The sequence below is a fragment of the Megalobrama amblycephala genome, linkage group LG22 (genome assembly GCF_018812025.1).
Source record: "Megalobrama amblycephala isolate DHTTF-2021 linkage group LG22, ASM1881202v1, whole genome shotgun sequence".
NCBI lineage: Eukaryota > Metazoa > Chordata > Actinopteri > Cypriniformes > Xenocyprididae > Megalobrama > Megalobrama amblycephala.
The window spans coordinates 24,905,013-24,932,985 of NC_063065.1; the positions used below are offsets into that span (position 1 = coordinate 24,905,013).

Consider the following 27,973-nt stretch of genomic DNA (forward strand, 5'->3'; position numbering starts at 1 on the left):
TGAACCGTCACGGGATCCGCATTTAACCCAACAGATGGGTTATTAATAAAAATAACCCAACGTTTTTAAAAATGACCCAACATTTTTGGTAAATAACCCAACCTAGTGACCCAATATGTGTAACCCAACGGTTGGGTTAATAAAATAACCCAATGTTTTTTACTGTGTAGTATTACAACACAGCGCTGCGATATAAAGTTAAGGAAACTAAACAACAGAGAGAAATATATGTCTATCTCAGATTTAACGTTTGATCTATACACCAGCATCGGGCAATCACGTTATCTTGTTCACTGGAGAGAAATCTTTAGCTACACAGGGAAAGTAAGCATAAAGACACTGAATTAAACATAAATGCAGCTTTTGTGTCTTTATCAGCTTTTCTGCATTTATACTGGCCCTGATAATCATCACACATTCACTTACCGCTTGCTCTAATTCTGTAAATCGTTTTTATCGTTTTTATGAATGAATGAATGACTTACTAGCGTTGCTTTGGTCTTCCTAAACAGCCGCTAGCGGCACCTGCTGGTGAAGAAGACTAACAGCAGATAGAGATGATGCATCGGCACTCTACTGCTCTTCCTGCAGTTCCCGGATGTGAAATGTTGAATTTTCTGCCGAATTTGAGCCACTGAATTTGTGGAAGCGAATTTGTAAAGCGAAATAAAATGGACTGAGAATTGCTAGTCGAATTTTATAGGTTGTATTTTTAAACAGAATGAATATTTTGGAAGTGAAATCTAAAAGGTGAATATGAATTATTGAATTTTTAATAATGAAAATGTGTGTGAAATATTTTTAATTGAAATATTCACAGCCTAAATATACGACCATGTTGAATTTCAGCCCATAAAAATGCAAGCCTTAAAAATACAGTGCATCTAAATGCAAGTACAGCTAATGTAATGCATATTTTTTTCAAATAGTGCAATTCAACAAGCTTTTTATTTCAAAAACATTTGGCATTATTTTACTTCCATAGAGTTTCTTGTATAAACATGACATAAACAGACTTCTGATTTATAAACTTATACAACATCATCCTTTTACGAACATCTCTAGCTCCATTTAAATTAATCGTTCCGATTTTTAGCTGACTCATTGTATTATTTGAGTTCAACAGGAAACTAAAAGAGAAAAAAACAGATTATACATGTGGTCAAAAACACCAAACATAAGGATTTAAACCAAAGCATTCTTCTCATCTCTAAGAATTTGATTTTTAAGCTTGTTTACAAATTTCCTTAAACGGTATACTTCAAGATCAGAGAAAGCGCCTTCTTTCATCAAATAGCTGGTGTCTTTTACAAATTGTGCACGATCGGGAAAATAATCCTCAATCTGTACACCTTTTAATCCTTTTGTTTCCTGAAGAAAAAGACTAATATCTTCAGCTTTGAACAGAACATTTACGTTTTCATTTTGAGAACAAGCAGAAAACTCTGAACAAACAGAAGCATTAGAATCAGAATCATTGTCATCCGAAGTTATGATTTCATCATCACTGTCACCTTTTTGACTTGTTGACTGATTTTATCGTTCCGATTTTTTTTCCTTTTAATTGGAGTTTTGAAAGTTGATTTAACTTCCATGTCCAATTCACAGTCATTCAATCTCAAGTCTTCATTTACAAGTTCTCTGTCTTGTTCTACAAATACAGAAGATACCGCCTCGCTCAACCCAACCACGGCCTCTGCCGCTACAGACTCCACCGCAACACAAGGAGAATCAGACACCAGCGTCTCCGCGCTGCTTACTCCCGCGACCGGTGTTGCAGTCGATTCTGTTCCCTTTGGAATGTGTGTTCCCCTTGCTGACTGCGCATGCGCTTTGAAACACCGCTGGATGGACGGAAAGCGAAGGAGGACAAAAATATTGGCGCTACGTTTAAATGCCTTGCACTGTAGCATAATAAAATGATTCAGTCCAGTTTTATTTCTGTGAATTAAATTAATCTTGGACTTGTTCATAGTTTATGTATTATGCCTGAATTTATAAAGTTGAATTGTGCCAACACAAATTAGCTTATGTCCAAACTTTATGCCTCATATTACCATTTAGCATTGCAAATTTGATTGTTCCCTTCAGAATCTGTGTTCCCCTTTTCACAAGCATGGGAACCCAAAAGGTTCAAAAACTATTTTTCCCCTCGAAGGTGGTATTTTTTTTTTAAAGTTTTTTTTTTTTTTTTTTTTTTTCTTCAAATCTTTATTCCTTTTCCAATTTAAAATGCACTACAGATTTTAATGCCATGTTTATTAAGGCTTTGTTAGTACAGAAGCCTCCATTGCAGGCCATATTTGAACCACAAGGAGTTCACAGGTGATTTTAAATGGCAAATTTTATAAAAGAAAAGAGTTTACCCAAAGTGAAAATTGAGAAAAAAAAAACCTCCAAAAACAAAGGCTTCATAACTGAGTCATTTATTGCAAGAAACACATTTGTATTCTTTCTCTGTAGATGGATTGCCCACACATTTTAAGTGGAACCACCGCCCGCAGTAGTCACAAGCAATCTGTCAACATAAGAAACAAACAGTTTTAAAGCAATGGTCCATTCATATTACTTGACTTGCACTAAAAACCAAAAATGCTCTTACCCAAAGAACTTCAGAGTCTTCAAATGTTTCAGTCTCTCCTCCAGTGTCTTTTAATGTTTCTGCCTCTTCTTCAGAGTCTTCAAATGTTTCTGCCTCTCCACAAAAGTGGCACAGTTCACTTAGGTCATCTATGGAGGTACAACACTAGTGAAGGTGCACACAAAAAGCACATCAATGGTATTCATAAGTTTAAAGCCATACCAGATTGGTGTAGCAGTGTTAAAGCAATCTCCATTCTGAACCGTGTTATTGTCTTGTGGCTCACTGGAGAAGTTTATTGTAGAATTTTGCAGAATGTGTTCTGCAAACTGAAGTAATAAGACAAATTAACTTTAAAGTATTGTACCATTTCAATGGACATTTAATATTTTTATATAATGCTATCACACCTTCAAAGCAAACACGCCACATGAAATAGTGTCCCTCTGAAGTGGGTGAGGCAGGCTTTCACAAACCCAGTGTGAAACTGAGACACCTTTTGCCATCATCAGGGCTCTACAAACAAGAGTTTTCTTTCAAGCATACATGTTTCACAATAACACTATCTGATTGTGTTGCATGAAAAATACCTTGTTGCCTCCAAACACTTTTTCTTCTTGATGCATGACTCTCCAAGTGAGTCAAGTAGAATGTTTTTTTGTTGGGATGGGTAAATGGCCTAGGTTGTGTGGAAAAATATCCAGACAACACGATTTTAGAGCAAATCAACATTAAGGCAATGTTAAATGTTCTATAGGCCTACCACAAATACTTACAACCAGGAACCAGTGGTTGCGCTCATTTACAACGCCCACTATTAGCTCATAGTTTGCTGGGTCCAACTGGGGAAGAAAAACAAATTTATATATAAAAGTTATGATCTATACCTTGCTAATGAAAACCTTGAGTATGTACCAACAACACAAATTTACATACAGCCAGAACAAAATAGGCACAAGTAATAAAATACAAAATAACAGCATTAAAATTTGCAGGACACCTTGAGCTTCTCATGTTTTCCCTTCCACATGTCTGTCATGGCAAATGTGTCCATGTGGTATGCTTTGCCCGGAGAGGTGATATTGTGCTGCCTCACCTTCAGTGACAGGTATGCATTTATAACCTTGACAAATATAACAGCATTATAAATACAGATTATTAATAAAGCTGTTGAAAGTCTTATTTTTCAAAAATCAATGAAATGAGTACCTCACTCTCCAACTCCTTCCCAGGGCCAATCTGCAGATCTTTGAAAAATAATTTGTAGGGTCCCACTCTGGACAGCAGTACATAACTGTCGTTTCCATCCCAGGCACTTTTGATATCTACAGAGGATGACCAAAAACAGCATTGCACTAATTGCCACACAAATATATGGATTCAGACCAATATTAATCTGTTATAAGATCTGACTTTACATCAACACTTACAGCTATGCGCTGCATCTGTGGTATGAGTCGGTACTTCTGTCACCATTGTAGTGGTGTGGGACACAGGAGAGTAAGGAGGCATTTTCATTGAAGAGAGGGGAGAGGATCTGGTAGCTGGTGAATGCTTTGGTCCAATAGACAAGTCAATTGGTGAGGATGGAGGTGATGGTGGGGGCTTTTCATGTGACGTAGTGATGGTGAGATCAACAGGTGTGACAGAAGGGCATGGTCCAGTTTCTTTATGTGGTCTTTTACATTGTGGTTCTTGAGTTATTCTATGGGGTATCCGGGGTGTGTCTTCTTTGAATTGTTTGAGATGGTCAGTGTTGATTTTGGGAAAAAAAATTCCCCATTTCATCCCTTAAATCTGCACTTTTCTCTTGTAAGTGGACAATTTCATAAGGTCCCAACCAGCTGCGTTCAAGCTTGCCCCCTTTCCTCTGCTGGGCCCTTATGTTTTTTCGCAGGACCTTCTGGCCTACAAAAAATGGAGCCTGATTTGCCACCCTCTGTGTCCTGTCCTGTTTCGTTTTTACATTTTTTTTTACAATGCTGTCCATTTTCTCCTTCAGAGAAATGGCATTTGATATAGTGTCCTCTGCTAACACAGATTCCACAGTGCTGTTGACCTTTTCAGAAACATTGAAGATTAAAATTATTAACTTAAATGATACATGATATTTATATGAAACAATGTAAAGGATAGCATACCTCATACGTCTCTGGAACCTCACAAGGATATCGGGCCTCCATGCCAAACATTAAGAAAAATGGGGAGTACCTAGTAGTCAGTTGCGTCTTGGTTCTAAGACCAAACATTACTGCATCTAGGTACTCATCCCATTTTTCAGGTCTTCGTATCCACAAGCTTGCACAAGGCTCTAGAGTCATAATCAATGTTGAAAGTTATGAGTAACCCATTACAAACACCAATATTTCTTTGAATATTGCACTCCCAAAAGCAGCCTATAAATGGTTCACCTCTGAATGGTTACATTAAGTTTCTCCACAAGCCCATTCGTCTGTGGATGGTACGGTGCACAGAGGCTTCTCTCCACATTGAGGAATGCACAGAGTTCCTCATTGATCTGTTTGCAAAACACATTAAAATGAATCTACAAAGAATCAAATGTTGCAGAATCCAACAAATCCTTTGCTCACATTAAGTCTCATGCATACTGTATTTGATTAATTCAAACTACAAACCTGGTTCACAAACTCAGTGCCTTGGTCAGTGAGTATCCTCTTTGGTGCCCCAAACCTGTAGAAAAAGTTAATAATGCAGCGCGAGACAACTGCTGCAGATTTATTAGGAATTGCATAGGCCTCGGACCATTTGGTGTAATAGTCAACGAGGACACAAATGTACTCATTTCCCTGGTTGGTCCTCGAGACTTTTCCCACTAAATCCATGCCCAGTAATTCCAGAGGCTTGTCCACCTTAATTAAAATAGCACAACAAATACATACAATTCTGTGAACTCATGAATTACCCATCTCAAAACTCATGCACATTTGTGGACAAGCATACATACACATATTGGGATGTACTTGGGCTCCTGCTTGATGGACAGTCTGCTATATTGACACTGGGCACACTGCAAAACCTGATGTTCAGAAATAATCACATGAGTAATACATTCAAAAACAATCCATTTGAATGTTTCACAGCAATGTTCAAGAAGAATGATTTAATGTTTATCCATTTGTCAATGTCCACTCCCATTCCAGGCCAGTAGAACCTAGCTGAAATGGCAAGCTTTGTTTTTTCCGTTCCACAGTGGGCTCCGTAGGAGCTGGCATGAAACTCTAAGAATACTTGGTTGGCCTCCTTTTGTCCAACAACCACTTTTCTTCTCAAAACCATACCATTTCTTGTGGAGATGTGGTAAAGTTTGCCATCTATTGAAATAGCTTTATTAGTAGAATCTAAATAACCTGCAAGAATGTTCTGAAGGCCCAGTGAAATTTAAACTGAAATTGGACAACAGGTTATTTTTAATGTTGTAGTTGCTGGTAAGTCAATCATAATAATTCACTGACTAGTTCATATAGTTCTTTTTCTTGGTGTATCACTATAACTCACTCCTGTCTGGAGTTATGTAAAGTTATCTCCACAGTCTAAATAATAATTTTGAATGAAATGTGTGTTTGAAAGTGTGTTAAATTTCTTACCATCAACTTGGAACTTGGAGCAACGTCTGCGAATTATATATTTCGCCTCTTTTTTTATACCAATTGGGTATGAGCCCTGAGTTTTATAACTCATTATCTCTTCAAACATTTTCGGATCCATTGTTGAAAGGTGTCAGTAAGAATAGAAATTCTGGTGACAATGTGCCATTGTTATCTTCCCAATTTATAACACCCTTTATTAACCTAATTGACTGATTGATAGATTTATTTCATTAGTGCCCTTTGAAATTACACATTAATTTTGTTAAGAATGTTATATTGCACCCTTGCATCTTGCATGTGAAAAATATTAAAGAAGGCAATAATGACAACATATAATTGTATCCATATATATTTATTCATTTTTATTTTATATAAGGAACAAAATATAACATAGTATCTGTTTTCCTTGTGACAATAATTTGAGGAACTCAAATTTTATCATGTGTAGGCTACTTTGGAAATTAAAATAAAAATAAAAATGCAGTAATATGAGGCATAAAGTTTGGACATAAGCTAATTTGTGTTGGCACAATTCAACTTTATATATTCAGGCATAATACATAAACTATGAACAAGTCCAAGATTAATTTAATTCACAGAAATAAAACTGGACTGAATAATTTTATTATGCTACAGTGCAAGACATTTAAACGTAGCGCCAATATTTTTGTCCTCCTTCGCTTTCCGTCCATCCAGCGGTGTTTCATGGCGCATGCGCACTCAGCAGGGGGAACACACATTCCAAAGGGAACAGAATCGACTGCAACACCGGCTCATCTAACGATACATTCGCCGCTGCGTTAGTTTCGACCTCTATCGAAGCAGCCGCGGGTGCGCTAGTTTCGGCAACAGCGCTCTCTTCATCTGCATCAATCTGCTCTGCGTTCTTAATTCCTTTATCAGGGCAACTACGAATGAGATTCCCGATTTTTCCGCAACCAAAACATTTGATTGTTGTATCACATGAAGCAAAGATAGCATAGTCAAAGCCATCTATTTTGAATTTAAAAACCAGGTCAAGTTCATCTTCGCCACCTGTCTCCTAAAAGACACGAGATGTTTAACTAAAGGCGACTTATAAATAAAAAAAAAACACCTTAACAAAGAAAAACACAAACAAGACACTTACAAAAAAGAAACAAAGTTGGAAAAAGCACTCTTACAAGCCACAGACGGCTGCCACTCGCGCCCACACTCACCATGCTCCGCCCACTCACTCCCAGCATGCACTCGAGAGAGAGAGAGACAGAGAAATATGTAGCCTATCATATCATGCAAAGTTTAAAACATTTAAACAGACATATCAAGTAGTTGATTATTAGGCTACTCTTGACAGAGGTTTCTGAGAGACTCGCAGAGACGGAATGAGGCTGTTTGATTTATTGATTTATCACTTGCTGTGCTTATTCCATTCATTTGTGTATCATATCATACAAGGTTTATATAATTTACACATTAAACAGTAGAATGTGTATGATGTAGTATTTTGCTCTTGCCAAGCTCTAATTTTTGAGAGACACATGGAGAGGCAAAAGCAATACGGATAATTGATTTGTGCTCGTTTCATTCATAGTGTTTACACTCATTCACTTCATATATTGCGTAGTGATTTTAGAGGTTTATGTATAATATTGTGCTTTCCTCTGGCTCACCTGTTATCCAGCAAACACGAGGAGTGACTGTGTCAGCCTCAGCTGAATATTATTCGGCAGAATTATTCATTATTCATTTTTAAGCTGTTATTCGTACCTTTCCGGATAAGGTATTCGGCTTCAGGCACATCCCTATAGCTCATTATTAATGTGAATAATTCATAATGTGTAATTAATTCTAAAGTGAAGATCATTGTAACCCACTAGTAATGACTTAATAGTGTTGCTAAATTTGTCAGAAGAAATTACTGTCCAAAACCTCACAAAAACCTCAAAAGCTTACAATGATTTCAGTCATTATTAGAGAGTTATTGTGTTTTTCACTTTAGAATACTGATTTGGGAATACTTGAGTCATTACTAGTGGGTTACCTTGATCTTCATTTATAGTCTAGTTTTCACCCCTCATTCTGCCCCATCAGTGGATCATACAATAATAACAAACAACAAATGAAGATCATCTTTCCTCTGTGTCTCTCTTATTATTAAACTTCCAATGTAAACCAGGATTTTTGAAGCACATGTGTTGAAAGCTTTTTGAATTTCTTTATTATTTTTTATGATTGTGATAAATCTCCAATAGAAATGTATATATTTAATAGTCTGTGTAGAATTGTGACCTGTACCTGTTGATCTGAACTGAGAGAGTGAAGAGTGTGTCATTGTTCTCTACAGGTTGTGGGATTGTGGAGTCACAGATGAAGGTTGTGCTGCTCTGGCTTCAGCTCTGAGATCAAACCCCTCACACCTGAGAAAACTGGATCTGTCTGGGAATAAACTAGGAGATTCAGTTCATCTGCTCTCTGCTGTACTGGAGGATCCTCACTGTAAACTGGAGACACTGGGGTAAGATCATATATGACTCACATGAAACTCAATGTGAAGTATATTTAAGTGTTCACCCTTTTGTCTGCTGCTGTGAGTTCATCTGATTGAGCTGTGAATGATTGAACACATGAGCTGCTCCTCAGTCACATGATACTGCAGGACTGAGAGTCACTGAAATACTCACTTTCACAATCAACATTTCAGTCTCTTGACTTTAAACAGATTCGATCTCAACACATTCAGAACTGAGGAATGAAGAACATGCTGGATTTATTCTCACAGTTCATCACATTCATCTTTCTGCAGGGACTGTTTTTAAAATATTGTTTACACAGTAATTTAAAGGGTCATGAAACCCCCCTGTTTTACCCTGGTCGTTCACACCTCTGAGTTTCAAAAAGTCTGTGAAAATGGGCGTGTAAAGCTCTGAAAAAAAGTGCAACCAATGAAGCACAGACATACAACACACTCATTATACAGAATAATGAATATTAATATATGAGCACGGAGAGAATGACAACAAACTCCCAAGCACAAGGGAGAAATGTGAAAGAATATTTAATAGGGCTAATAATAGGCTACTTTGATTACATTTACGAGCACTGCAGTCTCAAAATCAGTCTTTCAGAATAATCGTGTCGTCGTGTTCAGATAGACTACACCACTGTATCAGTGTCCAGTTTGCACATATAATTCATTTGAAGAAGACTTGATGAAATATGTGTGTATAACTACACCGTGCTGGTTAATGTTTGGTGCAGGAGAATGTGTGAAATAAAACTTTAAACACGGATACTTTATTCTGTATGAGCTATGTGCCACGTGGCTAGTGTTATTAAACTCATCGCGGAGCTCCGCGCTGAAACAGAGCATATGCGCGCTCCGCCTGTATATCATAAAAACAATCGTATTTTTCATGTGTTCGTATTCAAACTCCAGTTCTGACCGCATCGCGAGCAAAATACAAACAACACACGTGCTGTGCTGAGGTAAACATACACACGGCTTGCGTATTTGAACGCAGCTAGAGCAGGCAGAGGAGAATGACCCGCACTTTTGGGACATTTGAATTCTCCGCTGTAATGCGATCTCAAGCGAACATATTTTCCATTTGTGCTGGTAGATTACAGCAAAACAATCCACATGCACACAAACCTCTGCTCTGGTCGCGTCGCAGGAAAACACGTTGTGTTGTGGCACTGAGGAAACGAACACCAACGATAGGCTATGTCTCTCAGTGACAACAGACCAAGGCGAGAGAAGTGATACTTCCTCATGCATCATACTTAAATTATAATCGTATGCATACTACAGTGCAGTGATTGGATTAAACAAGCTTTATGTCATGAATAGATAGGCTTGTTCGAGATGCATCGGCGCTGCGCAGACCGATCGGCGAATGACATCAAAGTACCGCGAGAGCAATTGGAGACCAGACGACTCCTTATGCTTTTGAATCGCTCTCGCGGTACTTTGATGTCATACACCGATCGGTCTGCGCAGCGCCGATGCATCTCGAACAAGCCTTATATGTTGAGAATCTACGTCAGCATGTTCGAAAGTACACGATGACGTCAGATTTTGTGACGTTGCTCCGACTCAGCTTTTCAAACAGGAAGACAGAAATCGCTCTGAAAAATGCAAAAATAACTATTTTTCACTTATGAATAACATTAATGAGTACCTTTAGTGTTTTCAATGATGTGCAGCCTATACATATCTGTTTACATCTTTAAAAAAAAAAGTGTTTTGGGGTTTCATGACCCTTTAAATAATTTAAAAACAATTCTCCATACTTACTGTATTAGTACAGATCTAAAAAATACTTTAGATGTTTTATGATAATGTTTTGAGATCTGTGACATTTTAGATCTCAGTCCAATGATCCATCAAACACATTGATTTGTGCTTTAAGTTTCTGTATTTTCTCTTTAATAATGGATTCACTGCTAAACTGATCTGAACTGAGAGAGTGAAGAGTGTGTCATTGTTCTCTACAGGTTGGGTAATTGTGGAGTCACAGATGAAGGTTGTGCTGCTCTGACTTCAGCTCTGAGATCAAACCCCTCACACCCGAGAGTACTGGATCTGTCTAAGAATAAACTAGGAGATTCAGTTCATCTGCTCTCTGCTGTACTGGAGGATCCTCACTGTAAACTGGAGAAACTGTGGTAAGATCATCTCTCTGATCATCACATATATATTTGTCCTTGGTAAACATATTATTTATTAATAATAAAATAGTTTTTAACTTTTTAATTCAATGATCACCTTTTTTCATGTCTGTAGAAGGAGTTCAAACAAACCATCACACTACATCCACACAAATGAGAGAAAATTGAATATATTTTATTAACAGCTCATTTTCTGTAAAAATATAGTTTGACCAAGAAAACCAAAACCAGTAGTTTTATGTGAACCAGTAGTGTTTTGTGATTCACAGACACTTGGTTAAAGAAATTACAAGTGATACTTACTTCAGTCCAAATACACATTAAATATACATTCAGTTAAATAATTTCATAACTGTATTTATAAACTGATTATAAATGATGAATTAACTATTTACTAATGCTTAACTATTGCTTCATAGTGTGCAGTTATTATAAAGTGTTACCCATTGTTTTTGAACTGTTTCACCTCAAGTTCATGTAAAACTGGATAAACAGTCCTTTATAAAACAGTGAAGTGTGAACTTATGTGGCATTGCTTAGATTTAAATCACATCACACATTATTGCAATCTTTAATAAACTGGTCATTTACACACAGTTTACACAGCGTTATTGTTCTCTACAGGTTGAGTTATTGTGGAGTCACAGATGAAGGTTGTGCTGCTCTGGCTTCAGCTCTGAGATCAAACCCCTCACACCTGAGATATCTGTATCTGACTGGGAATAAACTAGGAGATTCAGATGTGAAGCTTCTCTCTGATCTAAAGAATGATCCACATTATAAACTGGAGACACTATATTACAACTGTAAGTAGATTTGTATATATATTTAACAACTATAATAGAAATAAATGGAAATTAGCCTGGTGTTTTTAAATTGAACAAAGTCTAGTGTAACAGGCCTCCTTGTGTGATGTGACTGATCTATGAATATATGAATATTTTCATCTCTTACAGTGTCTCTGTGTGTAAGTCACAAAGTGAGAGTTGTTTAATATTTACTATTATTATTAATCTATCTATCAGCAATGGAGACTGAGTTTGAATTTATTCAATTCACAATTATTTGTATAACACTTTTAACAAAACATCATTTCAAACTTTATAGAAAATGCATGTTTCAAATATTAAAATCAAGAAGCCAGAGGTGACTGTGTGAAAGAAAACCAAAATGAGGAATGAGAGAAAAACTCCAAACTCATCAGAGGAATCCATCCATCCTCTGAAAAAATTAATGTCTATATAGCAAAAATATACAGCTCTAAGATAATACAAGACAGGGTTAGTTAAAGGTTAGTTTAGGGCTTATATACAGGTAGAAAAGGTAAAATTCTGATGATATGATCATATTTAGCTTGTTGGACAATCATCTATTTGTACATATAATAATCTAGTCTTGAGGTCATGAATGCATGAACCAATGTCTCTTCATCAGAAACAAGTCACATGTTTCATAACTCAATGTTTCTGAGGTGGAAGAAGGCTGTTTTTGTAACATGTGAAATATGATTTTCAAAATATAAGCAACTTTTTAATATTACACCCAGATCTTTAACTGTAGAGGATGGGGTAACAGTGCTTTACTTTATTTTTCTTCATTTATACAATCAAAATGGCAGCAGTCAGACAGGTTTGATCTAAAACATCTTAAAGACTGATGCTGAATACCAATGGACTTTTGTAAGAGAATATCATGATCTATAGTGTCAAACGGAGCAGTAAGTTCAAGTTAAACTCTGTGTGTTATGATGGGGCCTGAAAAATACCATTTTTCTTCAGAAAGTTGCATAATTGAGCAGACAACATTTTTGACATAAACTGAACATTTGAGATGGGTCTGTAGTTTTCTAATTCATCAGTGTCTAGTTGTGTTTCTTAATATGAGGTTTAATAACTGCCAGCTTCAAGTGTCTCAGGATGTGATCTGGAGAAAAGGAGTTTATAATATTGAGAATAAACTCTCCTGCTACAGGGAGAAACACTTAGTTTAGTGGGGATGGGATCTAGTATACATGTGGATGGTTTTGATGCGACAATAAGTTTATTTAGCTCATCCTTTATCAGTAAAGAAATGCAATTGTTCCTGGAAGATGATAATTGAACCTAAAACCTGATGATGTCAAAACTTTTATGTTTACAATTGTATTTCTTTACAACAGTTGTTATTTGTGTAAATTACATGATCTAGGAGCTTTATACAGTAATTGCCATTGAAAAGACTAAATCTGTCCTTCACAGCCTCATTTTCATTGACATTAATTCTAACCTGACTATGAAACAGCTTCACAACCACACAGTGTCATTATTTCTGTTACAATAATTTAAATGATCTGACACAGATCAGGCAGATTACTCATGAATCTGTCTTTATTGGTTGGAATAATAGTTCTACCCAGTCGATGACACTGTACGATATGAATTCAGCTGCACACAGTGTGCACGAGATGAGATAGTGATCTGTGATATCGTCACTTTGACTTACTGATGTGATGTGACAGCAGTAATGTCTCATTCTCCATATGTGACTGTCTGTGTGTTTTATTGTAGGACTCTCAGTATTCAGACGTCAGTCCAGTTTCCTCAGGATCAGCTGATGGTGAATAAGGAGCCGCTACAGAGACGTCACAGTCACACAGTCAACAGAGACTGAAGACACAGAGACACACAGAGATCACTGTCATGTGTGTGACTTCACTGCAGTTTTGAATTACAGATGTCATCAGATTTCCACAGTGATATAATAGAGGATTTGAACTCTCTGACAAATAATGTAGGATTCTTCTATTTGTGACCCATGAAAACCCTATGGAAGCATATGTGTAGCAATATTCAATTTGAAATGTAATATGCAAAATGGCAATGCAATATGTAAAATGGCAATGCATTTCTGTGTTTAAATTTACATTTTTCATTCCATATATGCAATGTTTGGAGCAAAATGATAATTCAAATTCAATAATAGAATTTACATTTGCCATTTCCTACACTACGTTTAACAAATAATTTAAACATATATTTTAATGCTTTATAAGTTGCAAAATTAAAATGAAAATGTATTAAAGAAATGATTATATATGTTTAACGTGGTCAAGCCAAAATTGTAGCAAAATGATCATTTAAATGTTATTTTTCTTAATTGCATTTACACTCACAGTGCGATTGCATTTTCATTAAATGCCCCGCAATGAAGTAGCAAAATTCAATGTGGATTTGAAAATGCATTTCCAGCCGATCAAGTCCCCGCCCCGCCCTGTCAATCACTTCATTAAGGCGGGGCCAGGTGTTGGAAACATGGCGGCAGCAGAGTTATTAAGAGCGAGGCATAAACTGGCAGATGAAGCTGATCAAGAACAGAGAAATGTCAATGTTCCTGCAGATGATGCGCTTCTCTCAGTCATAGAACCAGTACGTTATTAGAAGCATAGATATTTATGGTTAGGCGTCTCGCAGTGAACGCGCCTGATGCTCGTGAGGTGAGCGCGCTCGCGCAGCTCGAAGTGCTGAAACAGACGCGTCGAGTGAGCGGTGCTTTACAACAGGTTCCTTTAGTCATAGAAATAATCTGCTTAAGCACAATTTTGAAAACAGGGTCCGGTTTGTCAAAACACTACACACAATTAACACAACCCTACACCAAAGTAGCACAACACTTCAGATCATTTGCAAAATTAAACACTTCATTCAAAACTTTACATTAATTTAACAAAACCCAACTTTGACACCGTAAGGAACACACATGGTTCATACATTCTGATTCTGTTTGATTCATTCACACACTGCTGTGCTCAATCTTAAACACTTGTAACTTTTATACTTTTCTAATTATATAGTCTGGGTTTGATTTTTTCAGAGATATTGTTAGAGTAAAGTACATGAATATATATATATATATATATATATATATATATATATATATATATATATATATAAACACAAGATCAGTACTGCACATTGATGAAAATATTTATTTCTCACCACATTGTAAAACCATTCAATACATCAATGCATTAAATTTTGCACTGAAAATTAGAACATATTCTAAATATAATATATTACACGAACAAAAATATTTGTGGAGACAAAACACCAAAGCATCATCTCTTGGCCTAGCTGGATCTGGCCATAGCGCTTCATCCACATCTCAGGCGATGTCCTTTCACACAAGACAGTGAGGGAAGAATCTTCTTGAAAGGTGAATCCATCCTTGCACAGATCCTGCATCAGTTCGGTCAGGCCTTCTCCATGGCTTGAATGAGGCACATCCTGACACAGGGGTGGAGATTGTAAACCTTCCATGCCAAACAAACAAACAAACAAACAAACAAACAAACAAACAAAAAACTCCTCAATGGGTTTAAGGAAGGGACAGTATGGTGGGATGTATTGGAGTGAAAATTGTGGATGCTAATGAAACCAGTTTTTTTACCAGGGCAGATGGGTGGAAATTTACATTGTCCCATATGACAATGTATCTCATCTGCTCTGCATCCATTTGGTCTTCTGCTGTGACGATTTTGTGCAGTCTGTCTAAAATGTGAATATGTGGGCCGTGTTATAAGAGCCTAAGTTGGCATGCAGTTGGAGGACCACTTTCTGCGTGATTGCAACATACATTGGGATGTTACCACCGCGATGTGACACTACACACACCAATGTGTGTAGTGTTTTGCAAAAAGTGTGAGGCTGAGAATGTGCTTATAGTTGTGCAAATCTAGCTTTGTGTTTTGCTCCTTGAGTGTAAGGTTTTGCTAATTGTGGGAAAAGTTTAATTTTAGTGTGTAAGCAATCGTAAAAAACTGTAATAAAACTATAGTCCATCTGGATGCTAATGTGTTGTTTAAATTAATAATAATAATAATAATAATAATAATAATAATTTCTATTCGAAAAATATAATGTTTATATATAATATGTTTAAACCTCTCTTTCACACACTAGAAAGCACCCCATCCTGCCCATCTCTAATGCTCCTAAAATTCACTCAGGTGATATCTTGTCTCTCTGGACAGCTACACAGAGTCATTCTTCTCGGTCTGAACAATGAGTTTTTGTCTTTTTTAAATCTTTTTATTTTTTTTCTTCTATGAAAATTTCATTTTCAGCCATCATGCCACAAAACTCCAGTTCCAGCACATCCCAAAGGCACTACTGGATTTGTAAAACTGAATGTTTCAAGATGTTGGAAATACAACATTTGATAGAAAACACTATCAGTTAAAAATAAAAATCACATTAATTACCACTTTTCCAGCAGATGGCGGCAGAGGACCATTTATTGACTCATTTAAGACATTTCCTGTAATATTTTTTTCATGTTTCGCTTTTGAATAAATATTAAACATTATGAAATCAATCGGTTTAAAAATAAACGTTGTCAAGGTGATGTATGAAGTACTCACAGTCTCATGAAAAACAATAACTTTTCTTGAGCATGAATTACACAGAAAGTGTTCTCCCTTTATACTCACAGCAGCTGTCAGTCAGTGCAGCTCAAGATCAATGAATTCAGCACACTTGTGAAAACTCTTATTTTGTTCAATGAATCTGTGCATAATAAATCCTTAATTTACAGTGTGTTGATGCTTTAGTATTTAAGTGACTATATTCTGATTATAAACTAAGCATTACACTATTAAAGCCGTTAAAGCTATCTTTAATGTCCTGTGGTAGCGATACACCAACAAGTGACATTTCACCAGAAGTTTTCCAGCTAGTTTGTATTATTGCGGACATTCTAAAGAACGCTTCATGCATGGTCCATTAAAGGGGCCCAAACTGTGCTAAGAAAATATCCTCAACATCATCACCTGTTCACATGTGCTTTAGTGTGTGAAAGATGGGTTTAGACATGACCAGTTATTTTTGGGAATATAAATTATTATTACTATTATTATTATTATTATTATTATTACAAATAACACTCATTAGCGTCCAGATAGACTACACATCGTTTTATGAATTAAATGATGCATAAACAATAATCGGAACGATAAAAAGAGAAAAAGAGACAACATGCTGATAGAGCAAGCAATAATCTCGGACATCTTGTTTAAGATTATTTCTATGACTAAAGGAACCTGTTGTAAAGCACCGCTCACTCGACGCGTCTGTTTCAGCACTTCGAGCTGCGCGAGCGCGCTCACCTCACGAGCATCAGGCGCGTTCACTGCGAGACGCCTAACCATAAATATCTATGCTTCTAATAACGTACTGGTTCTATGACTGAAATCTGTGTCCCATTCACTGAGAGAGACACTATTTGACACAGCAAGGACAAGGAGAACTCTAAATGTTGTAATTTTGCATAATAATACATAATGTTAGCATGTAATTAAAATGAATTTCAATAAATAAAAAATATTGTTAAAAATCACACATTATTTGTTGTTTGTCACATGTAGTAGACCATTTTTGTGTCATGGGTAATAGGAGGATTTTTCACCTGGCTACCACCACAAGTATATTTCAAACCAGTGGGAAGCACTGAAAATACACTGAAAGTGACATGAAATTACAAAATTACAACGTTGATATGTTAGTCAACAAGATATAGACAGTGTATATAAGTAATTTATTATTTAGGAAAAATGACAGAGTTTAGAGAGTTTATAGATTTACAAGATTGTGATTACAGAAGAGTATTTTAAATGTTTGTGTTACCAGCAAAGAGTGACAAAGATGATTTCATCAAATTATTTTTTTTATATTGTTTTATATGATGACCTATTAAATTTTATCCTTAAATCTCATTATTTTACTGTTTTGTTTTTTTTTCCCCTCATGTCTCAGTTTATCAGTAATTGCTACAAAGACCTGATAATGCCGAAAATGTTTGTCACTTAATGATTTAAAAGACATTCAAAGTCTGATATCATTTAGATTTTATATGTGTGGAAACCCTTATACCCAAGTTCATTTTAGAGAAGCATCATCCTCGCATGATGAGGTTTCCTACAGTGAGTGACTTTTGATCATGAGAAAAGTACTGATGAGGAACATCTAAACAGCTCTGACACACACAGATGAAGGAGTGGTCACTCACTGTCATTTGTAAATTGAATATGTCTGGTTTCTGGTGTCATTGTTTAATCTGTTCTTGGTTTAAGTTTGGTTTTAATCATGATCTTGTTTGATTTGCGCTGTTCCCTGTTCAGCAGTTCATCAATTATCATGGTTTTTGTTTTGTCCTCATGTGTTCACCTGTGTCTAGTTAATTATCTTGTTTAGTCCCAAGCGTTTCTCTGTGTATTTATAGCTCTGTGTTTGTTTCAGTCTTAGTCAGATCTCATCTATTATAAGTAGTTGTTCTGTTCTTTGCTTTTTTGTTTCCTGATGTAACGGAGGCCAGCTAGTAGTTGCTGTGCAAGTAAACCTCACTCCTCTGATCTCAAGAGATGCTCCAGAGACTGATGCTAGAGGTTGTAGCCTTTAGCCTCCTTGTTAGAGCGTCCGACTTTCATGGCGGAGACCCAAATTCGAGGCCCGAGCGGGGCGAGTAGGACCTGGGTAGAGGGTTACACTGATATCCTGAAGAAGTATAATTTAGAGTTTGATTTGATTAAAGAACTACATGCAAATAGATTCAGCCTTTAGTTTCCATCTTTGATTCAACCTCTTGCTGACAGTCGTCCGCTTTCAGTCATTTTTAGCTGTATAAAACATTGCAATATGATATTGCAAATGGTTTTATGGTTTACCACGCTTTTCTATTCTTAGTTATTTGTCTATAGTGGTAATGAATCATAAGTCTCACACATCCAAAGGCAGATACTTACATACTGTCTTGTTGTTTCTTTCTCTTCACAAACATATTTTCACACTATCTACTCCCATCCATTAGTGAGCTCTCATCGAGTTGAAGGACACAGGAAATCATATATATGCTCAGGGAAAATGACTTCCATTTATTGCCTGTGAATGCCAGTATATAACCACAGTAAACGTCAGACCACCCATAAGCTCTCTTCATTCCAGTTTTTAATCAGTGTATTCAGTCTATAACTGAGAACCTGAGAGGTTACAGACAGCAGTACAGATAAGAACACAGTGTCTAGTTTGGCATCAATGCAATGAGAGCTGCACACAGTAAAAACTCTCATTCGCTTATTAAGTTTATGATAAACATTTATCAAGTTATTTTTTTAAATTATTTTTAAAAACTGCATTTATTTATTTATTTGTATTTTTATATTTTTATTTTTTATTTGCTATTATATTTCTGTTAATATTTTCAGCTTCAATCCAGTTGTCAAGCTACCTTACAGCTTTAAAAGGAAGTTCAGATGAAATTTCAGAGGAAGTTCTATTCTATATTTGTGTTTGTTGTGTACTTTTATGCTTATTAGAATACAGATTAGCAATGGGAAGTTCAGATATTAAAGGCCTCCCATTTGGTACTGAAGTTACTTTTACTATTAAAATCTGTATTTTTACTGTATTTTTTACTGTATTTTGACTGTAAATTCCCATGGCGCGCTGCACTTAGTTGAGCCAAGTCTGGATGGAAAATAATAGGTCACATAGATAGAACAAAAACATCTGGCTTTTTGCCATATAGCTGGAAGAACCAATAAGCTGCTCGGAAGAGCTTTATGATTGAACTATGTATGCATGTGTGTGCAACTAAATGAAAACACTGTTTTCCATCAGTGCTTGTAGCTGCAAGGTAAACCCAAGATCATGGTTCAGTTCCCTGAGAACACACAAATGTATGACTTTATTCATGTAGCTTTGGATAAAATTGTCTGTTAAATCAATCTTGACACAAACTGTGCATAAGTTCAAAGGGGCAATATTGATGATCAATATTCATTTATGAAAACAGGAAAATGCAGTATGGACAAAAATGATGACATTTGAATTGAGTTTGAACTTTCCACAGAGCGGGGGTTTGAGGACCATGAGAACCTAGTGGATCCTCTTTCTACATGGACCAGGGACAGTGAAAACAAAGTGATTTTTCAGGAGAAAAAAGACAAATATGAAGTGTTCAGAAACCCTCAGGCAAGTGTTTGGACAGCTATTTGTGCTTCTTGCCAATACACATTGAATTACAGCTTCTGATAATATTAAAGTAAAATACAAAAGCGCTAAAAGTAATGCCTTTCACTTACAGTATATTGTTTCCTCTGCCTACAGAACTGTGATATTTCCCATGCAAAAACTGTTCTCTGACTTCCCTATTTCTAGTACAATTAAAAAAAAAATGGAAGAGAAATTAGAAAACAGTTAAACTCAGCACATTGACAGACTTCTGTAATGGAAGAAGTCTACAAGACTTCTTAAGTGTAGACCAAAATGTTTACTTAAAAAATAATTATTGAAATTTTGTTGAATGCTGATTAAAATGAAGTCCATTTCAATTTCTTTTACAGATATTTTATATGTGGAAAAAGGATAAGAAATCTCTAATGGACATGAAAGAAAAAGACAAAGAACAACTTCTGGAGGTGCGTCTGGCTTTAACTTTTGTTATAATTGAGAGATTTTATATCAATTTACAGATGTAGACATTCATCAAAAGTATTGAATGGAGTCAGATTTAATGTCATAATTGAAGCCATTTAAACGAGAAATGCAGGTCTAAACAACCTTCACCCAAACATGAAAATGTTATCATCATTTATTCACCCTCATGTCGTTCCAGTGCGGTGAACAGAAAGTCGACATGAATGACACGAGTGTAAGTGAATGATGAAAGTCTTTATGTCTGGTTCTGTATTTCTGGGTACAGGAGAATTTTTGTGGAGCCTCCGTCATTGTGCCTGACCTTGAGGGCGTTCTGTATCTGAAGGAGGATGGCAAGAAATCTTGGAAACAGCGCTACTTCCTGCTGCGAGCCTCTGGATTGTATTACTCACCCAAAGGCAAGACAAAGGTCAGATCAGGCAACCCAGACAGTAAAACATACGGAGTATTTTGAGTTCAGACAAATCCTCCCTTATTGTACATCAGGTTGCTATTTAAATGAACACTTCATCACTAAACCTAAATAATAACTGGCTTGGTGAAAATGTCAAGAAACTAAATTTCAGTGCATTATGGGGTTTTCTCTCCATCAGGCATCACGGGATCTTGTGTGTTTGGTGCAGTTTGACAATGTGAACGTCTACTACTGCAAAGAATATAGGAACAAATACAAAGCCCCAACAGACCACTGCTTCATTCTCAAGGTACAGTGTCCCGTTATGGTGAAGCTCTCACTTTAACTTCAACACTGAGTTTGGAGCAGAAACTTATAGTGTGACAAGGATGAATAAAGTAAAACAAACAGCCCACCCTTGAAATGAAGTGCACTTAATTCTATTGAACGTGCACTTGTAGTGTACTTTAAATCTTAAACATATATTTAAAAAAAAAAAAAACTACTTGCAGGTAATATATTAATTAAACAAAAGGCCATTTAAGTGTACTTTTAAGTGTGTTAAGTTCACTTTTAAAAAAGTGCACTTTGCAATAATGTCAAATTAAAAGATTTAGAATAAAGACATTTAAAATCATATTTTAATTATCAATTGTCATGCTTTAAAGAAGTACACTTATTTTGATGTGTTGACTAACATACTAAAGCACATGTAAAGTACTTGATTATTTTTAACGGTTGTGTTATCCGGTTATTCTGTATTACATTTAAAGTTAATATTTTAAATGTACTAAATTGCCATTTCATTTCAAATGTGTAATTACAGATACATTTAATATAGGAAATGCAACATGCAAGATTCAAAATAAATAAATTAATTAAAATATATTTTAGTTGACCATTAACACTAAAGTTCAACTAATTGCATTTAATACAAATTTTAACCATAATACATTTAATTTAATTGCTATTAATATGCAATTAAATGTCCGGAATATTACATTCAGTTTTACACTCAAGTCAATTGTTTTAAAGTACATTATTTCTGTAATTTTTCTATATTTTCTTTCCTTTTTGAAAAGTATGCTAAAGTGTACTTCTTTTTCACAAGGTCATTATGATGGTTTTGTAGTCACAAGTCTAGTTTTAGGTTTTAAGCTAATTTTCTCCTTTAAAACATTCTGCAACACTGGTTTAATTGAAATTTTGGGGGAAAATATTACACACTTTGTGTAAAAAGGAGCAAAAAAGTGTTCCAAGCCTAATACCATCTAATTTATTATTTCAGTGTCTATTTTTAACTTCTCATACGCAAAACTATTCTGATGATGAGAATACATATTAACACTTCTCTTTCCATGAAATATGCTGAATTTTGATGTTGGATATTTTTAAAAACCCAAACAGAGGTTTTCATGGTGCTTCTGAACTTTGGGACATAAAGTGAATCCTCATCATTTCCGTAACAAAATGCTGCTCTATCAGCAGTAGGCTAGTCATGGACATGAAAGCAGACATAAAAGACATGAGGCTTAAAAGCAAAAGAAGCTGTAAATTATGTCCCTTTAAATAGCATCTATTTCCCCTCAGCGTCCTGGAGTGGTGCAATAGTGTGACAGGGTTAGGACCTTGAAGATGACCTTTCTGCAACCCTTCAAAATCCTCCACTGATCCAAAACTACATCCCCAAATGATATTCCTATTTAATGACTAAATGGTAAAACTAGTCTCGGGCCAGTGTTAAGGTGCAACCTCAGCTTTTTAAGTAATTTGCCATAATAACAAGGTATCTTTAGGTACTCCAGGCACTATCTGATATTTACGCACCATAAATCTGCTTGCTTCTCTTTCATAAGTGTCCACTCAAAAACCACTACTCAAGCTGGTAGGTGTAATCCAAAACCCTTGGCTGCTAAACACGAATTGTACAATAATTATTTCAAGGTGTGTGCTTCTTTTATGCCTGGTGCTTTAATATATAATAATTAGCCAAATGACTACCCACAAAGATAAAAGCCAATGTGTTGCATTGAACTTCTAGAACGCAGGAAGTGGTTGAGGAAAAACTTTTCCTGTTTAGCGTGCGTGGATGAGAGCTAGCATTAGCTGTGGGAACATGAAACATAAGGGATGGGGGTTTGAAGATACACAGAAGGTGAATCTTTCTTAGATAGCAAGAGGAAAAATTCAAGAAATGGTACAGTATTTTATAGTTTATACAAAACAGCATCTTATAAAATATAATGGTAACTTTATTTTACAGTGTCCTTGTTACATCTACTTTCTGTAGTAATAACAGCATAACTACAAGCAACGAACAATAAACCAAACCCTAACAGTAAACCTATAGTAAGGACATGATGTTTATTAAAGCTACAGTCCGTAACTTTTTTTTGGTTAAAAATGATCAAAATCACTTATTGAGCAAGTACATATCCAATCAGTGTTCAAATCTATCTCCTTACCTTAGCCCGATTCACAACAGTAAGCTAGTAATAATGTTTTCTAAATCGAGTGGTACTGGTAGGTTTCCGCGAGAAATAGAAGTTTGCTGATGTTTGTCTTAACGTCTTTACATCGCGTCTGTAAACAGAAAGGAGTCCCGGCTAGTAGACTATCGCATGTGAGGATGCTGCAGGTGGCGGATCATTTGTAGCCTCTTCTTGGAATGTATTTAAACTTGAGATTGTGGCTTGTAATCCAGACAGTTCAAAATGACAATCATCATCGACAACTGTGGTAAAACGTAGAAGACTTCAGACTGCAGAGAGCCTACAGTAAAAAAAGGGAAAGCGATCAGGCCCATGCGAAAACAAGAATAAATGTCGGCAGGGGTTTTGAAAGGTGGCGTGACCTCCGTGATTTAAAAGGGTTTAAAACTGATGCAGAGATGGCTATTTTTCTGCTGGACAGGTAAGACATTTCAGTGGATCATTGGGTAATAAGGTAACAGTAGCACACGTTTTCACTTAATCCATACAGTTATGGAAAACACTAATACACACTACAAACACATAGTCACGCAATGTTGATGTTTTTAACATTAACAATTCGATAACAAAGTATAACAATAATAATTTGCACCATTGGTTATGCGATTTATTGTAAAACTTTTTTTTTTTGGTCAGATCAAAAGTGGATGACATGTTACTTCTTCAGATGACATTTTCCAGTGAAACTCTTATTTTGGACATACAAGACACAGTATCTGTAATTATGATGTACGGTGAAGATCCACACTGATGTGTTGACTGACAGCTCACACATAGCTACACCTCAAAACATTAGATTCATCTGCGCTGAGGAGCCGTGCCGATGCACAACCCACATAAAGAAAATAATTACACAAATAACTGCAATTGCACATTTCAAACAGAGATGGCGACAAAGACGCAAAGCTTATGGGCTGTAGTTTTAATATTACTCAGTACTTAATTACACAGCAACAAGGAAAAAGAGTTACTAAAATAACTGATGTGTAAACTTTCTACATCTGGTAAAGAAGTTGCTACATCTTGTGTGAAGAACTACAGTGGGCCTGAGAGCGAGCCCTGTGGCACCCACAGCCACCTGTATACAGTATATTTTTATGCACGCCAGAAATGCAACCAGTTTAAAACTAGCTCACGTGCTGCTATCATGGCTCTCACGCCTTTACAAATTAATATTATGTCTATAATTTTAACAAGATACTATGGTTTAGTAGCCTGCCACAAGTAGTGAAAGGTCAAAACATTTTTTCTGGTTATTTTTATGTTCAGACTTTGCAGTTGGCAGAGCCGTCCTGTAATTAAAACCTTTGCACACAATTCAGAATACCTCAACAGTTTACACTCTCTGGGTTATTGTTCTACCAAATTAAAAATGAGGCATGGAAAGAATATGACTAGCTAAAGACTTGTTTTGAACAAAGTAATGATAACTATAAAAAGCTATTTTACCAACATCAACACATAGGCAACAAATATACCTTGTAGGATAATAGCAAAACCAGATTCACTGATGTGCTGATCTCTTGTTAAAAAACGTGACAAATCATCAAACCATTAAGGGTGTTTCAGGCTGTTTAGGTTAGGATGGGCTGTTTTTGTGTTTGTCAAGCAATTAATGTAAACGCATGATAAAATGCAATAAATGTAGCAGATGCAAAATGAAAACTAGACTCCAACAGAAAAAGGGCATGCACTCTTTGCATGCATGCAATAATTCATTATAATAGAGAACAACATTGTTTAGGTCCATTTTAGCAATATTTAATCCTAAAGTGTGGCAGTAGAGGGGCATTGGCAATCAAATTGTGATTTTAGTCTGCCATCTACTGGCTCTGCTATGCAACTGCAGCTCAATCATCAACATCTGTAAGCAAATCAATGTTAACAACATCAACTGTCTATTTGGGGAAAAACTAATATTAGAAAATCATGAACTAATTTATATAAGTTGTTAACCAACCCTTTATAAACACATTAGATTAAAAAATAATAAGTGGTTCCAAAAATCTGCAGGGAATGACAAAATAAATGATCTCAGCCTTCTCAGATGTATATATCAGGTTTGTGTCATGTTCATATGGTTTCTGTGATCTGCTTTCAGCATCCTCAGATTCAGAAATAATCACAATACATCAAATATCTGTGCTGTGATGATGAGTTGAGCATGACTCTGTGGGTGACTGGGATACGGATTGCAAAGGTGAGTAGAAATCAAGCCACACACCATACATTTTTTGCCAAAACACTTATAAAGTAGAAAATGATTGTATGATAAACACAAAATGAAGCAAAATTAACTTTTTGAAGTAAAAATTGCCATTATAAATTGTAATTTACGATGCAAAAATGTACTTTAAATTGTAGCTCTATTGGGAGTCCTATTGTGAGCTGTCTACTTTGTCAAAAGCATTAAGTTATTCTACCTTATTAACGGTCTTGTTTTGTCATGATTTTTTCATAGTATGGTAAGCAGTTATATGAAAACTACAAGACCGCTGTGAGGAAAGCCTCAGGCTCTGCAACCTGGGCTAACCGCACTATCCAGGCCTCCTCCAGTGCATCGACACCCTCCCCTAAACCTAAAGGTAGAGATAATGAACTAAATAGATCATTATATAATGCATCATACATTTTGATATATTAATATGTAAAAGGATTTTGATGACATTTTTCTTTATCTTTCAGTCAAAGCTGCAAATGGACACGCTCCTCAGCCTACAAAGGACACAATGGTACATCTCAATCTATCAGTTTCCTTAGTAATGAAGAAAAACCTTTAAAGGGTTATTTCAACCAAAAATGAAATCTCTGTCATTACGTACTCACCCTCATGTCATTCCAAACCTGCAAAACCATCTTTGGAACAAAAATTAAGATATTTTTGATGAAATCCAATGATAGAAAGCAACGAAATTACCACATTCAAGGTCCAGAGAAGTAGTTAAGACATTGTTAAAATAGTCAACGTGACTACAGTGGTTTAACCATAATGTTATGAAGCGACAAGAGTACTTTTTGTGTGCAAAAACAAAACAAAATAATAATTTTTCCTGTCAGTCTCATATGCATTTACCGCAGTGAACGCAGTGCAGAGCTTCTGTGTTTTAAGTCAGTTCTACGTGGCCGGCTCCTGCGTCAGCATGTGTCGTGCTGCTCACGTGAACAGCGTCGGCCAATCCTGAGTTGGTGTATGAACGTAAACACGAAAAGCTCTGCACTGCGTTCACTGCACCAACTGCATATGAGACTGACGGGGAAGAGGAAAAATTGTTGAATAAAGTAATTTTGTTTTGTTTTTGTGCACAAAAAGTATTCTTGTTGTTTCATAACATTAAGGTTGAACAACTGCAGACACATTGAATATTTTAACAGTGTCTTTACTATTTCTCCCGACCTTGAATGTGGTAATTTCGTTGCTTTCTATGGGAGATAAAAAAAAACCTCTCGGATTTCATCAAAAATATCTTAATTTGTGTTCCGAAGATCAACAAAAGTCTTGCAGGTTTGGCACAACATGAGGGTGAGTAACTAATGACAGAAATTTCATTTTTGGTTGAACTAACCCTTTAACTGTGTTAGAAACAGTTAAAAAGAGTACAATTTGTATTTTTAAGTGCACTTATTGCAAGTGGCCTTTAATTTAATTAATATTATATTATCTGCAAGTATTTTTTTTTTTTAAATATACTTTAAAGATTTAAAGTTTACTTCAAGAGCTCATTCAGTACAATCAAGCACACTACTTTTTCACAAGAGTGAAAGGGTGATGGTCCCTTGAGAGTTGTTTGAATTGCACCTGAATGCCAATTTGGTTTGTTTTTGAAGGGTCCTGCCAACCAAACATCTTTTCCACCACCTCCGCCTTCACTGGACATCCTGCCTCCTCCACCACCCGACCCCATGTTGCCTCCTCCTCCCCCTGCTCCTCCTGCCCCTCCTGCCAGCACAACCAAAGTCAACAAGTTTCCTCCTCCACCTAAATTCCCACAATCCTCCTTCCCACCTCCACCCATGGATGACCTGCCTCCTCCACCACCTCCTCCAGAAGATGCCGAGCTGCCCCCTGACTTTCTTCCTCCACCGCCACCTAGTTTTGGATCTTACGGGGCAGACATGCTCCCCCCACCACCTCCAGACCCCATTGCCTCCTTTCCACCACCTCCTCCTGGTCCCCAAAACTTTGCATCTGCAGGTGGAGCGCCGCCACCACCTCCACCCCTGCCTCCACCTCCAGCTCCTGCACCGGCTGCCAACCCATCCGCCGGCTACGTCAGAAAAGTGGCTCCACCTCCACCAAAGAGAACTACACCTCAACTAACAGCGCCCTCAGGTGGTGACCTCATGTCAGAACTGATGACAGCCATGCAGAAAAAGCGTGGTCAATAATGATCTTGAAGACAGAAAGAGCTAATTGACAGTTGGACTGAGGAACTGACCGCCAAACCAGTTCTTGGCGTGACATTAGGACACACATCTTTAATTCTGTTGTTAATATGCTTGCATTACACCACCAAACTTAAATATGTAAATATGTTGCACCTAATCAGATTATATACTTTATGTATTGCAAATGTGCTTTATCTTCATTGCTAATGAAATGTCATAATAAATCAGGTCTTTCAAAGTTAACTGTTAAACAGATTCCGGCATGCCTAATTGTTGAGTTCTCCTTTTTACAATAAACAGGAGATGTATGATGCAGGCATAAACAGATGATGCATGATGCAAAGTTTTTCGCTCTTTCTGTAGAAATGCAAAAACAGCAAAACGACAAAAGA

General features: G+C 36.4%; 2 protein-coding genes and 1 pseudogene across 2 annotated transcripts; 2 read left to right on the forward strand and 1 right to left on the reverse strand.

Annotated features, from left to right (window-relative positions):
• Positions 1 to 2,410: 2,410 nt before the first annotated feature.
• LOC125257945 (PHD finger protein ALFIN-LIKE 5-like) lies at positions 2,411 to 2,846 on the reverse strand. Its single transcript, XM_048174678.1, has 3 exons — positions 2,804 to 2,846; positions 2,603 to 2,730; positions 2,411 to 2,518 (listed from the first exon to the last, which is right to left on the reverse strand). Exons 1-3 carry the CDS (start codon positions 2,835 to 2,837, stop codon positions 2,423 to 2,425), a joined length of 258 nt encoding a protein of 85 aa, XP_048030635.1. The 5' UTR covers positions 2,838 to 2,846; the 3' UTR covers positions 2,411 to 2,422.
• A 3,048-nt stretch (positions 2,847 to 5,894) lies between these two features.
• On the forward strand, positions 5,895 to 13,817 carry LOC125257740 (ribonuclease inhibitor-like). Its single transcript, XM_048174389.1, has 5 exons — positions 5,895 to 5,899; positions 8,489 to 8,686; positions 10,669 to 10,839; positions 11,467 to 11,648; positions 13,389 to 13,817. Coding segments are annotated over exons 1-5 (558 nt in total). The 3' UTR covers positions 13,391 to 13,817.
• A 315-nt stretch (positions 13,818 to 14,132) lies between these two features.
• Positions 14,133 to 27,832, forward strand: LOC125257741 (annotated as a pseudogene).
• Positions 27,833 to 27,973: the final 141 nt, after the last annotated feature.

Bases quoted from the DNA above. Each gene is read 5' to 3' on its own strand.
- LOC125257945 (XM_048174678.1), bottom strand. From the start codon at position 2,837: ATGGAGATTGCTTTAACACTGCTACACCAATCTG. The intron at 2,731-2,803 runs GTATGGCTTTAA...GTACCTCCATAG, and splicing joins AACACTGCTACACCAATCTG to ATGACCTAAGTGAACTGTGC. The intron at 2,519-2,602 runs GTAAGAGCATTT...TTATGTTGACAG, and splicing joins AAGACTCTGAAGTTCTTTGG to ATTGCTTGTGACTACTGCGG.
- LOC125257740 (XM_048174389.1), top strand. The intron at 8,687-10,668 runs GTAAGATCATAT...TGTTCTCTACAG, and splicing joins TGTAAACTGGAGACACTGGG to GTTGGGTAATTGTGGAGTCA. The intron at 10,840-11,466 runs GTAAGATCATCT...TGTTCTCTACAG, and splicing joins TGTAAACTGGAGAAACTGTG to GTTGAGTTATTGTGGAGTCA.